The following is an 11714-nucleotide window of genomic DNA, read 5'->3' as shown; positions in this document are numbered from 1 at the left end:
CGAGTATCGCATCAGCGGCGCGTGGCCTGACGAACATCGGACGACGCACACTTTGGTCGCTCCGGTGCTCGAAGAATTGGAGATGGTATGAGACATGGAGCTTTGGGAGAACTCGAGCTCAAGGCTGCCAGATGGGAAGGCGAAGTTGAAGCTTTGAAGCCGCAGCATGCGGCGTCACGGCCCGCACGGGGAAAGGGTTGTCACGTGCGTGGTAGAACGCGTCGCGTCACGAGTCACGCTGGGAACGACGCGACTCCCGCGGCCCGCCCCTTACTCTCCTCCACCACACGCGCCTCCGAGACTCTGTCCACCCTCCCCGCCAGTCAAATCTATCATCACTATGTCAGTTGAAGAACCGGTGTACGACCCCGAACAGGACGCTGAGGCAGTCCGGGAGACAAGAAGGGGGTATCGTAAAGCGGCTGCGGTTCTACATGGTGAGATCGCACGAGTGCCGTGTGGGAAAATATTGATGGCGACGCGCACATAGAGAAGCAGAAAGACATATCCACAGACCTGGTCGTACAAACACTAGCGGAGGCAAACAAGCTATTCGATACAGGTGTGTCTCCGCGCGTCTGCTCTCCTCGCTCTCCCCGCATGCATATACGCGCATATAGTCCACCAGATCAATGAGGCCACAAATGACTCTAGTCTCTTGCTGCAAATCTCGGAGATTGGCGCGGCGAAGGCGCGGGCAATGAAGTCGGGGACAGGAGCATTCGACACCGACGACTTCATCGCGCGCTTGATCACGTACATGGGTGGCCGTCGACATGCGGCACACGTGCAGAACGAGGACGACGACGACAGCGAGTTCGACGCGGGGGACGCGCCGCTAGACTGGGAGAAGCTGGGGCGGAAGGCTTTGGCGAAGAGCAGGAGAGCGCCGGCGATGGATTTTATGTGAGTCGCCTTCGTGCATCTGCGTTTCGCAGGCGAGAGAGGCCTCTTTGGGTTGCTGGCCTGGTGGGATGCACCTCGTGCGCGTGCGTTAGCGAGCACGAGGTTCATTGCACGGCTGTTATCAGAGTCCACTCTGTCGTCGAGCTATGTCATAAATATCGTTGCTGGAGATGGACGTGCACCTATGCGTTGGGGTCGGCGTTCTGCAGCATTCTGTCACATGCTATTTCTCGAGCTAATGCATGCGGAGAAGCCATAGCGACAAGTGGTCTCTCTACACGCCGACCCTTCTCACACTAGACGCAAGGAGCAGGACGAGAGGAGATGAATGCCCGATAGAACGACATGTTATGCGAGTGGTGTCGTTGATCATACGTTTTCAGGCTAGGACCCTTGTCAATCGAGCAGAAGAAGCGTGCCGCAGGAAAACGCGCAAAACTGGAGAAGAACAAGAATGACATGAAGAAGCCTCAGGAAATCAGAGAAGAGGATATCACTCGCTCTGCTAACGAGACGACTGCGAACGTCGCGATGGTTCGTCCTCAGCCATGCTGTCACGCTGCTCACGTCCTTACTACTAGTCTGTTTGTAGGTCGAGAGAATCCTGGCCGAACTGGAGGGAGACAACCATAATGTCTTCAAAGTCATCATCAATCCCCACGACTTTGGTCAATCTGTCGAGAATCTGTTTTATCTCTCATTCCTCATTCGCGATGGCAAGTGCGCGTATTTCGAGGACGAAGAGACGGGGGAACCTGTCATCAGTTCGTTGCCGAAGTGTCGCTCGTTATCATACCTCTGCTCACACGCTCACACTACAGTGTTATGCGAGCCGCCAACGGCCAAGGACTACGCGGAGAAACTCACAAAACACCAGCTTGTCATGGAACTCGATATGAAAGTCTGGAAGGTATGACCACTCTCGCTCCGATCGCGCCTCCACCGCCCTGCTGACCCCTGTTTCCGTTGCAGCGGGCGATCGAAGTGTTCAACATCACGGAACCGATCATTCCTCAGCGGCCAAAGGCACAGATGCGCATTGGGGACAAGTGGTACGGCTAAGCCTCGTAGCTTCTGCGGACTTCCTTGCGGTGTATTCTTGGGATGTGGGCCGGACGGCCGGCACGGTGCGCGTGTGTATTTCATTGTATAGTTGTATAATCGTAGCGTAGATCCTCCTCGTTGCATTGTTTCAGCCACCCCTACGTGAGCGTGACCTGCAGGCGGAGAAGCAGTCCAAAAGCTCCCCGCAGCGCTTCATCACATGTCCCCGGTCCCATCAGCAGGTCGGAGGGCAACTGCGCTGCTCACGCGTTTCCGGGGAGGCGTTGTTCCCAGCTCGAGTATGCGCTGAGTTGCTGCATAGTACATACGTGTTGGTCCTACTACAAATGACGCAACGATAAAGTCAAAAGTGTAATGCTAGACTCCGCGATTACGGGGCCGAATGTCCGATTACAGCCTCCGAAATTGAAAGTACCCAGCCGGGCAAAACTCCGACCAGGACCGACCAGCCGATAAGACACGGTCTAGATTCCCGACTTACTCGCCTTTGATAAGCTTGTGCGGGGTATAGCGCCCACGGTGAGCCTTTAGGCAAATGCCTCGCGCCGCGTTCCCCGTCCCACGTCCTCGACGACACCCATCATCGAATGGTCCCGCCTCTACTCAGTATACGCTCCCCAAGACTGCTCCTTACCCTAGCGTCTGCCGTATCCCAGCATGTGCCGTCTCTCCACCCCTCCCCAGGCCACCCAAACTCCGGGCTCGACGCAGCCCGCACGTCAACCCACACGTTCCACCGGCGCGAGGAACACCACGACACGGAATTCATCGTTTTCGCATGCCTCATCCCCATCCTTGTCCTCATGTCGGGTGTGTTTGCCGGTCTGACGCTGGGCTACATGAGCCTCGACGAGACGCAACTGAACGTCCTGAGCGTCAGCGGCACCCCGTAAGTCCATCCGAGGTCCCTATATGCGCTCCAAAACGCGCGCTCACACGCGTCCTCCGCAGTCAGCAAAAGCTCTACGCTAACAAGATCAAGCCCATCCGCAAGAACGGGCACCTGCTGCTCGTCACGCTCCTGCTCGCGAACATGATCGTCAACGAGACGCTGCCCGTTATCTCCGACCCCGTCCTCGGTGGCGGCGTGCAGAGCGTCGTGGCCAGCACGGTCCTCATCGTCATGTGCGTCTTCCCGTCTTCTCCTGCGCCGTTTGTGCCCGGGCTCTTCCCACCCTCGACTTCGTTCGCACCGATGTGCGGCATGACGCGATCTCGGCACGACGCGTCTCCGTCCACGGGACACGACGCGTTCCACCCACGTGACTGTATGCGTTACAATGTCCGGGCATCGGGCATTCCCCCTCGGCCCTCAACATGAGGTTGTATTGTTGCTTTACTCGCGCCGGGGGCCGGGAGGCCTTCGAGGCTCATCGCGACCAGCGTTGGGCCTCGAAAGACTGATCGCCGATTCTAGTGATCCCACGTACAGATGAAAGCATGACATAATACGAGTATATATGCACCACGAACTGATATCAGCATGACAGGCCTTTCATCTGCAACTGTAGGCTAACTCCTTGTTTGCTAGCTTTGCGGAGATCATCCCGCAATCGCTCTGTACGCGATATGGCCTCTACTTCGGCGCCAAGATGGCAGGATTCGTCCACGTTCTCATATGGACCTTGGTGAGTCTCTGTCTCACGAGAAGCTGCGCGACTCGAGCTGACAGATCCCGCAGGGCATTGTCGCATGGCCCGTCGCCAAACTTCTCGAGTTCGCGCTCGGGCCGCACCATGGTATCATCTACCGTCGGGCGGAGCTCAAGGAGCTTATCGCCATGCACTCCAATGGCGGAGAGTTGGGTGGTGACCTGAAGACAGACACCATCACCATTATCGGCGGCGCGCTTGACCTGCAAGAAAAAGTACGTAACTTTGTCTGAGCGCCCCGACGGCTGGTCTCTTACGTGAGCGCAGGTCGTAAAGCAGGCCATGACGCCGATCAAAGACGTGTTCATGCTCAGCATTGACGCGAAGCTCGATTACGAGACACTTCGCAAGGTGTGCCTGACCGGACACTCCCGCATACCCGTGTACGAAGAGGTCGAGATCTCCGTTCCGACGAACGTGGTTGCTTGCGTCATGGACGACACCGAGTTCATTGATGACGCGTCGGCCTCGCGTCTCAGTCTCGATGGACGGAGGCCGCACATGCAGAAGGTCAAGAAGATCATCGGCATCTTGCTCGTCAAACAATGCGTTTTGCTAGATCCGAAAGGTACCATCGCTATCCATATATGCGGTTGCTGTCTTCGTGGAGAGGCCAATCTGACCAGTGTTCGCCCTCCTGTGGACAGATGCTACCCCTGTGCGGAAGATTCCCCTCAACAAGGTGCCCTTCGTGCCGAACAACGAGCCGCTCCTAGGCATCCTCGACAAGTTCCAAGAGGGCCGTTCGCATATGGCCATCGTGTCTCGCTTCAGCGTCGAGCGCGCCGCGAGCGTCAAGAAGGCGGTCAAACGCGGCCTCACGCAGCGTCTCCGGGACCGTGTGCTCCTCGGAGACAGCGATTCAAGCTCGAGCTCCGACGAGGAGGGCCCTTCATTCCAGATGAAAAAGCGCACGAAGAGGTTCAAACGGACTACGAGCAGCGATAACGATGAAACGCTTCGTGAGCACTCTGGCGACCCCGAAGAGGAGACTCGATCGACGAAGAAGCGCGAGCGTCGCGGGCGGAAGAAGCTTGTGGACATCGAGATGGGCGTCGTGGAGGACGAGGCGGCGGCGAAGAAGCCCTCCTTGGGTCTCCCCAAGGTCGGCGGTTGGAGTCGCTGGGAGCAGAGCATGCCTGCCGACGCCGTCTTGACCAAGGAGGGCGTTGCGGAGTTCCTGCAGAGCGTCGATCCAGCCATCATGCCTCTCGGTATCATCACGTTAGAGGATGTGTTGGAAGGTTTGTGTAGGCATTGTGATACTGCTCTCCCACTGACCCTTCTATCCATCAGAGCTCATTGGCGAGGAGATATACGACGAGTTCGACCCTCAAGGCCATCCCGACCTCACCTCTTACGCGACAACTGAAGCGAAAGTAACGCCAATGCTCAAACGTACTGGCTCCGCTCCCCAGCTCGCCGGCTCAGATAGCAGTGGAGCCACCGCCGTTGCCAAACCAATCCCTGTCAAACCGCTCACAATCCCGGCGCTACGCAACCTTTCACTCAAAGTCCCGGGCTTCCAGCGTCCCAAGAGTGCCCCACCCGTCCCACGCGACGCGATCGCTGTCACCGAGAAGGACAAAGAGAAGGTCGACGTCACAGCGGCGTCGGTCTCAGACGGCACCACCAGTCCCCCGGTCCAGACGACGGTGGTAGAAGCTGTCGCTTCGACGGACGAGGTCGTGACGCCCGTCGCGCCCGCCGTCCCCGTTGTGTCCATCGAGCCTGAGACGCCTGGCACTCCAACGGCCCCAGTCCCGGTCCCAGCTGCACCGGTCACCGTCGTCCGCGCGCGCTCGACGCACGGCTCCGGTCTCTTCCCCCTCACGCCCATCTCGCCCGGTGTGGCGCCGGGTGCCGGCCCCAATCCCCCGTCGCGCAGCGCGTCGCCCGCGCCGTCGCTCGAGCAGGCGATCATGGTGGAGCGCAAGCGGCGCGCGGCGAGCTCGTCGGGCGCGCAGGCGCAGATCAAAGGCGGCTGGTTCAAGAGCAGCCCGCTCAACGGAGAGCGGCACGGAGTTATCGTCGCCGAACGGGTTAAGAGGGAGCGCGGTCGGAGCGTAGGGCGCGAAGGAGCGGAGGAGAGCGGGGAGGCGAGGTCTGCGCAGAGCGAAGAGTGACGGGCAACGAGAAACGATGGTCGGTGGGTTGGATGGATTTGGATTTGGAATGTTTCTTTGCAGCTTCGGGGGTGTACATGTTGTATGATAGGACCGACGCGTTGGGAGTCGTTGATCGCGGAGTTTGGAGCAAGTGGGAAGTTTACGATACCTTTCGTTCATGTCAGTCCTTCTGTTCGTCTCTGGAATGTCTTAGTGCGGGTGTTTTGTTTTCGCTTCTCCCCCTTCAAGTTGCGCACGTTCGCCAGCGAGGTGGAAGATATCAAGGTACGTGCATGAGGTGGGGTTGTGGTTCAGGCCGTACCGCCACTGACGCGCGTTCACCTTGTTCTCCGACGCCATCTCGTCCACGCGAGAGTCGCCAATGCCTCGGTCCGCTGACAATCCCGACAGAGAACGGAACACGGACAAGATCAGCCGGCCTTTCTAGCCTCATACACGGGCCATGTTTCCAGCCCGTGAGTGGATGAAACCACTTTCCACGGGTTGATCTAACCTGTCGCATGACTCTGGGCAAGCGCGTTGTGCGGGGTATCCAGCCCGGAGGCCTCACCTCGCCAAGCGCGTCGGTATGATCAGCCTGGCCATGACAGCCATTCAGTAGAGGCCGCATGCTACCGACAGCAGCAAACTCGAGGCAGTTTCGACGGCCCCAAACCCAAGCCTCGTTTTTCAGACTCAGAGGACATCAACTCAGCGAGGTGATGGGGCGGCATCGCCTGTTCACGCGGACTACACCGTGAGCTCACAGCTTCCGCGCGCATCGACCTCCTCCCACCTGAAACACGAATCGGGCCAATGTCGAGGCCATCAAAGCGCCAAGAAGGGCGTCCAACGCTACTACTAAGCCTGGAGGCCAAAGTTAAGCGATGCTCAAGCTATATAACATCGCGCTACGCTGTACCTTTTGCCCCAGAGTCCCATCCTACTTCGCGCACTCTCTCTACTCTTTCTCCAAACCTTCCCTCCCAATAATGTTCGCCGCCACCTCCCTCGTTGCGCTCACGCTCGCCGCCTCCACGCTCGCCGCCCCCAGCCTCCAGGCGCGCGACGGCTGTGGCAGCAGCGCGACCGCGTTCGCCGACCGCGCGGGGCCCTTCCAGCTGTACGCGTACGCGAACTCGCTCGGGATCCCGACCTCGGTCGACCAGGGCACCAAGCTCGTCATCACGCCCCTCATCGAGGTCGGCGTCGGCGGTGGCTCCGGCCGTCACTTCGCGGTGCGTGCTCCCCGCATCCACCGAAGACTGCCGGGCGCGAAGACTGACGCGTATTCTGCCCGCTAGCTGAGCACGTCGCTGCCCGCGCGCGAGGACACGCCATTCTTCCTCTCTGGCAGCCGCCTGATAGGGAACGACACCAACAACGCGCAGATCACCGCGGGCGCGCTCACCCCGCGCGAGGGCACCGAGTTCACCTGGATGGTCCCGAACGGGCTGCTCGCCGCCGCGCCGGTCTTCTGCGGTGCTGTGCGTCGCCCCCTCGTCTTTTGTCCCGTGTGCTGACGGTCTGGAACCACAGCCGAGCACATCGCCCGGCTTCGGCCCGCCGTTCCCGCTCCTCGCCGCGCTCGACGAGTTCGACGACCCGCGCGCCGACGGCTGGTCGATCTGCACCGCGCGCGAGCCCGAGTTCAAGGAGCCCGCGCCGGCGGACGTGCTCGTTTTCAAGCCCGTCGCGGACGACCAGAACGACGGCGCGTACGACTTCAGCTCGTGCTACGGCGTCATCGTCGGCATCATCGACTCCCAGTGAGGGGCGGGGCCGTGGTTTCGTTAGAGATGGGACTTTGACGGTTGGACCGGCGCGTGGGATCGGAAATTCCTGTTAATGTATAGTGTTCTTCGATGGCGCAGACCAGGCTCGTTCCTCGCCCATGCCTAGTCAACACGACCGGCTCACTGTGCCACCCGCTCGTTCACCAAGTCCTCGAGCCGTGCTTTCGACCAGGTATTGCGCCTGATACATAGAACTTCGGATAGTAGCTGCCTCGTTGAGCAGCTCGTCCACTGTCGCCTCCGAGGCGGTCATCCGTTCTTCTGCGGTATGGAGTCTGGCGCTCGTTTCGGGGGTGGAGGCTGGTGGACCGTCGCTACTATTCCGGACGATGCCTGCCATTGTGTTAGCACTCATGAGGATCGCTCTTGCTACGCCTACTACGACACATACACTGAATGTCATCGGAAGGTCCTCGACTGGTTCCCGCTCTTCACCTGGCTGTGTGCCTTGGGCGCCGCCGGGAAGTCCCCATAGAAAGCCGTGTTCGAAGACCCTACAAGCACCGTCAGCCCCGCCCACCATCCCCGACAGCCCACATTGGCTCACCTTTCGCTTTCTTCTTCTTCGTCGCCGGTGTCTCGGAACCCAAGTCCTGCTCTCCGTCGTCAAGGATGGTCGAAGTCGAGCGCAGGCAGCTCTGCCCGCTCGTCCTCGTCCTCGTCCTCGTCCCCAAGGTGACGTTCCCCTTCTCAGCCCTTTTCGCCCGCGTCGTTCGTGCCCACCACCCGCTTGCACTTCTTCTTCTTCGCCCGACCGACGCCGACGACCGTGCCGTCCTCGGGCGCGACCAGCCCACGGGCGCGCTGTGCCGCAGAGACATACGCAATCTCGACGTCCATCTTCAGGTATTTTGGGGTATGGTTGTCCACAACTGGAATGGTACCCGAGGTGTGTAGGTCCGGAAGAGGACCAGGGATGGGCGGGTGGATGCTGAGAGCGGGGTCGGGGCTAGCAGTGGCATGGTGACGGCAAGAGCGAGGTTGCTTGCAGAGGTGAGTTTCGATCCCCTTCATCCCCCTAGGGGTGAACTGCTCCGCCATGGGGCTGGCCCTGAACTACATACTCCTCCTTTTCATCACCATGTCCCGTGCATTTTTCCGACAGCTACTGCAAGCGACTCGGTTGACGCACGGATCGGCCGTTAACTCCTGTCACTTCATCAATACCAGTGCCACCATCTACGACCAAGGCGGTAGGACGAGCACCCAGTCGCCCTTACATCGTGCACTCAAGCCCGAGTCCGACAACGGCGATGTTAAGGAAATTCGTCGACGCGCGCAAGACAACCCCTGGACACTCGAGGAGCCTAGTTGGAGACCGTGCTCGTTCAACGAATCCCCCGGTTACGCCCCTTTGCAACTCGGTGAAGTTCTCTCCGGGAACTACGCACAGTACAAGGCCATCCGCAAGCTTGGCTGGGGGACCGATTCAAGTGTCTGGCTGGTGGAGCGAGTCGCTTCCGGGTGCGTAAATTGCATATTCACATGGATTTCGTCGACGAACAAACGACTTTAGGCATCCAGAGCTGCTGCCCGGTAGGTTGCTTGTCGCGAAAGTCTTGACCATGCACTCTACCTGGCTCGAGCACCGCAAGATCACTTCACAAATCATTCTTTCAATCGAACTCGCCCGGCACGGCGAGGACATGCCTGGTACGAACTCGACCGTACCCATGCACGATTTCGGCGCCCACCAGACTCGACACGGCTCCCATCTCTTCACCGTCATGCCACCGATGTCGACCGATGTCGATCGCGTACAGCTTGCGCTACAAACGGTCGACCCAGACCGTGACGTACTGCTCGTCCGACGTGTTGTCAAACAGGTGCTGCGGGGTTTAGAGTGTGTACACGAGTTGGGCTTTGTGCACGGAGGCGCGTTGGCTCCGATCTATCCCACGACCGCATTGGTGACCCTGTTGGTTGGGACAGATATCAAGGCCGAAAATCTCGGCGTGCCATTGGGCGATGAGGATATCCCCGAGCTGAAGAAATACTTGGAGAGGGTTCCAGCAGAGACTCTACCTCCTCGCGTATTTCCCGACTACGGTCCCGACCCGGTTACTTGCGTCAAGACGCAGCCCTATCCTTCGTTTGGGCACAACCACGAGGTGCCTAGACTCTTCGTACAACTTGGTGACTTTGGTAGTTGTGGGTGAAACTTTTCATTGCACGTCACATCTTCTGATCATCGCGACAGCAATATCGGTCTCTAGGGATACCACCGGGATGCTGGCCATGCCTAGGATGTTGCGTGCACCGGAGGTCATACTGGGGCGTCGCTGGGGCCAGCCCATCGATATCTGGGCACTTGGATGCTTGGTGAGCGTCGGTTCGTGCACGTGTGCAACCCCTCTTACCGCTTGCACAGGCTGCGGAACTTCTGCTCCGTGAGATGCTCTTCTTTCCCGACGAATCCGTAGGCGAGGACGACGTGGGCGACAGCGAGCATCTCGAGCAAATGATACATGTGCTCGGTCCGTTCTCCCAAGCAACCCTGGCTAAGTGCCCAGAGCGAGACAGGCACTTCGACGCAGACGGTGCGTAGCAGTGCGTTTTCATCGATAAATTCCTTGACTGACCCGAACTCTTGGTTGGTTAGGGTCGCTGAAGCCGTTTGTCGGCAAGAAGAAAATGCTGCCTTGCCCTCGGCTCCGGCAGCGGCTGGCCGGCGCTGGGCTGACTGGCAACACACTCGATGAGATGGATGGGTTTCTCCGCCTGATGCTGACGTTGGACCCGGATGAGCGTGCGACCGCAAGCGAGTTGCACAGGCACCCATTCATCAACAGGTTCGATTACGAGAACAACATCCTCGAATAGAGGTCTTACGGTGATGTTCGCCGTTCATGCACCTCGAACACCGAGTATGTTTTCATTCAAAAGAGCTAAAGAGGAGGAGGAGTACATAACGGACTTGAACAGCTAAGAGAACACGAACCGTGCACGCAAGACGACGAAACTTGACGAATCAAGGGGTCAGACGCAGGGTATTAGCATAACGATGGAAGTACAGTATGCATACGACGTCGATAATCCACAACAAGAGATATAATAGACCAATTAACAACACAATACGCATGAATCTTGTCACGGTGCGTAACGAGAAAGGCCAGATGTGAGATGTGAAAGGAAAACTGTACTGAGCGAGAGTGGGACAGTAGCAAACGGACACGCGACGGCGGTCATGGACATCACATACCCCTGCGGCGAGCCATGGAATCTACATGTCGGTATCGGATGAATCGACATCCGAGTCCGTCACATCCGAGGCTTCATCGTCGCCAATGGAAGACTCGGAGTCTGAGTAAGGGTCGACCCCAGCAGTCTGTCTGTCGTCTTCGGGGTAGCCAGTCGACGTCGTTGAAGTGGCCATCCCAACGAAGGATGGAGCGCGGGGGTCGATGCCACGGGCCCGCAACGTCTCAGCCACCCGGAGACTGAAGCTCTCCGCCGTCACCGCCCGGACCAGGTCTTCCACCGCTGCAAACTCCGCCAATGGGTAGAAAGCCCCCAGGCCCATGCGTCGTCTGACATCAAGCTGGCTGCGCATCTCGCGCACATCCTCCTGCAGGATGGCAAGCAGTTCCTCCACGCGGCCCAATGTGGGGTTTGATGTGGGGCCAGCGGGAGGGCGTGCTTTGGGTAGACGGGCTGTGTTAGCGAAAGCCGGCGTGTTAGATCAAGCCGACTCACGTTGCGCGCGGCGTGGGGTGCGCGTTAGGATTTCGGCGATGGCGGAGAGGGAGAGGGGTATGTGTAGTATTCGGTTGCCTTCTGGGGTGTATGTTACTTGAACGGGGGGCCGAAGGCGGAGGACAATACGGGGGCCTTTCGTAGTTTCGCCGGGCTGCTTTTCGTTGTGCTTTGGTTGGTTCGGAGGGCGCGACATTGCAGCAGAGGTGAGACCGGGGTGGGAGAGACGAGGAGAGACGGACTCGTTGCTGGCAGTGGCTACTTTAATCATCGGACGCGAGCTAGAAGTCAAGAAGTCCGCCAAAAACCTGGCTCCGAGAAGCCCGCACAACCACAGAGTGCGAAAGTCGCAGGATCTGCCATCGAGTACTGTTCAGCCTATTCCAAGCGCTTGTCAACTCAACTTCCCAGCACAGGCAATTCGACGCGTTCGCGCAGCTTAGTGAACCTTGGGTTGACATCCGGTATCAGGACCATCGACGTGTTTGTGC

The 11714-nt window shown here is 58.8% G+C and overlaps 6 protein-coding genes across 6 annotated transcripts; 4 read left to right on the top strand and 2 right to left on the bottom strand.

Moving 5' to 3' along the window:
• Positions 1-340: 340 nt before the first annotated feature.
• Positions 341-1968, top strand: BXZ73DRAFT_43387 (Nse4 C-terminal-domain-containing protein; the record flags this gene model as incomplete). The annotated part of the gene is made up of 7 exons (XM_048019136.1): positions 341-413; positions 443-562; positions 621-906; positions 1290-1440; positions 1499-1670; positions 1728-1816; positions 1879-1968. The coding sequence occupies 7 exons, from the start codon at positions 341-343 to the stop codon at positions 1966-1968; spliced, it is 981 nt and encodes a 326-aa protein (XP_047880104.1).
• A 590-nt stretch (positions 1969-2558) lies between these two features.
• BXZ73DRAFT_43467 (DUF21-domain-containing protein) lies at positions 2559-5749 on the top strand (the record flags this gene model as incomplete). Its single annotated transcript, XM_048019153.1, has 7 exons — positions 2559-2860; positions 2923-3096; positions 3503-3599; positions 3653-3838; positions 3891-4191; positions 4271-4867; positions 4920-5749. The coding sequence occupies 7 exons, from the start codon at positions 2559-2561 to the stop codon at positions 5747-5749; spliced, it is 2487 nt and encodes an 828-aa protein (XP_047880103.1).
• A 974-nt stretch (positions 5750-6723) lies between these two features.
• On the top strand, positions 6724-7504 carry BXZ73DRAFT_99414 (uncharacterized protein; the record flags this gene model as incomplete). Its single annotated transcript, XM_048027995.1, has 3 exons — positions 6724-6969; positions 7036-7218; positions 7271-7504. 3 exons carry the CDS (start codon positions 6724-6726, stop codon positions 7502-7504), a joined length of 663 nt encoding a protein of 220 aa, XP_047880102.1.
• Positions 7505-7926: 422 nt separating this feature from the next.
• Positions 7927-8568, bottom strand: BXZ73DRAFT_99413 (uncharacterized protein; the record flags this gene model as incomplete). Its single annotated transcript, XM_048027994.1, has 3 exons — positions 7927-8021; positions 8075-8165; positions 8251-8568. 3 exons carry the CDS (start codon positions 8566-8568, stop codon positions 7927-7929), a joined length of 504 nt encoding a protein of 167 aa, XP_047880101.1.
• Positions 8569-8608: 40 nt separating this feature from the next.
• BXZ73DRAFT_99412 (kinase-like domain-containing protein) lies at positions 8609-10350 on the top strand (the record flags this gene model as incomplete). Its single annotated transcript, XM_048027993.1, has 5 exons — positions 8609-8991; positions 9044-9678; positions 9728-9849; positions 9899-10067; positions 10130-10350. 5 exons carry the CDS (start codon positions 8609-8611, stop codon positions 10348-10350), a joined length of 1530 nt encoding a protein of 509 aa, XP_047880100.1.
• A 400-nt stretch (positions 10351-10750) lies between these two features.
• On the bottom strand, positions 10751-11419 carry BXZ73DRAFT_75948 (uncharacterized protein; the record flags this gene model as incomplete). The annotated part of the gene is made up of 2 exons (XM_048022324.1): positions 10751-11181; positions 11224-11419. 2 exons carry the CDS (start codon positions 11417-11419, stop codon positions 10751-10753), a joined length of 627 nt encoding a protein of 208 aa, XP_047880099.1.
• Positions 11420-11714: the final 295 nt, after the last annotated feature.

This window comes from Epithele typhae, assembly GCF_022376455.1.
Source record: "Epithele typhae strain CBS 203.58 chromosome Unknown BXZ73scaffold_11, whole genome shotgun sequence".
Taxonomy (NCBI): Eukaryota; Fungi; Basidiomycota; class Agaricomycetes; order Polyporales; family Epitheliaceae; genus Epithele; species Epithele typhae.
Note: the sequence above shows the minus strand (reverse complement) of the source record. Positions and strands in the feature narration are given on the sequence as shown.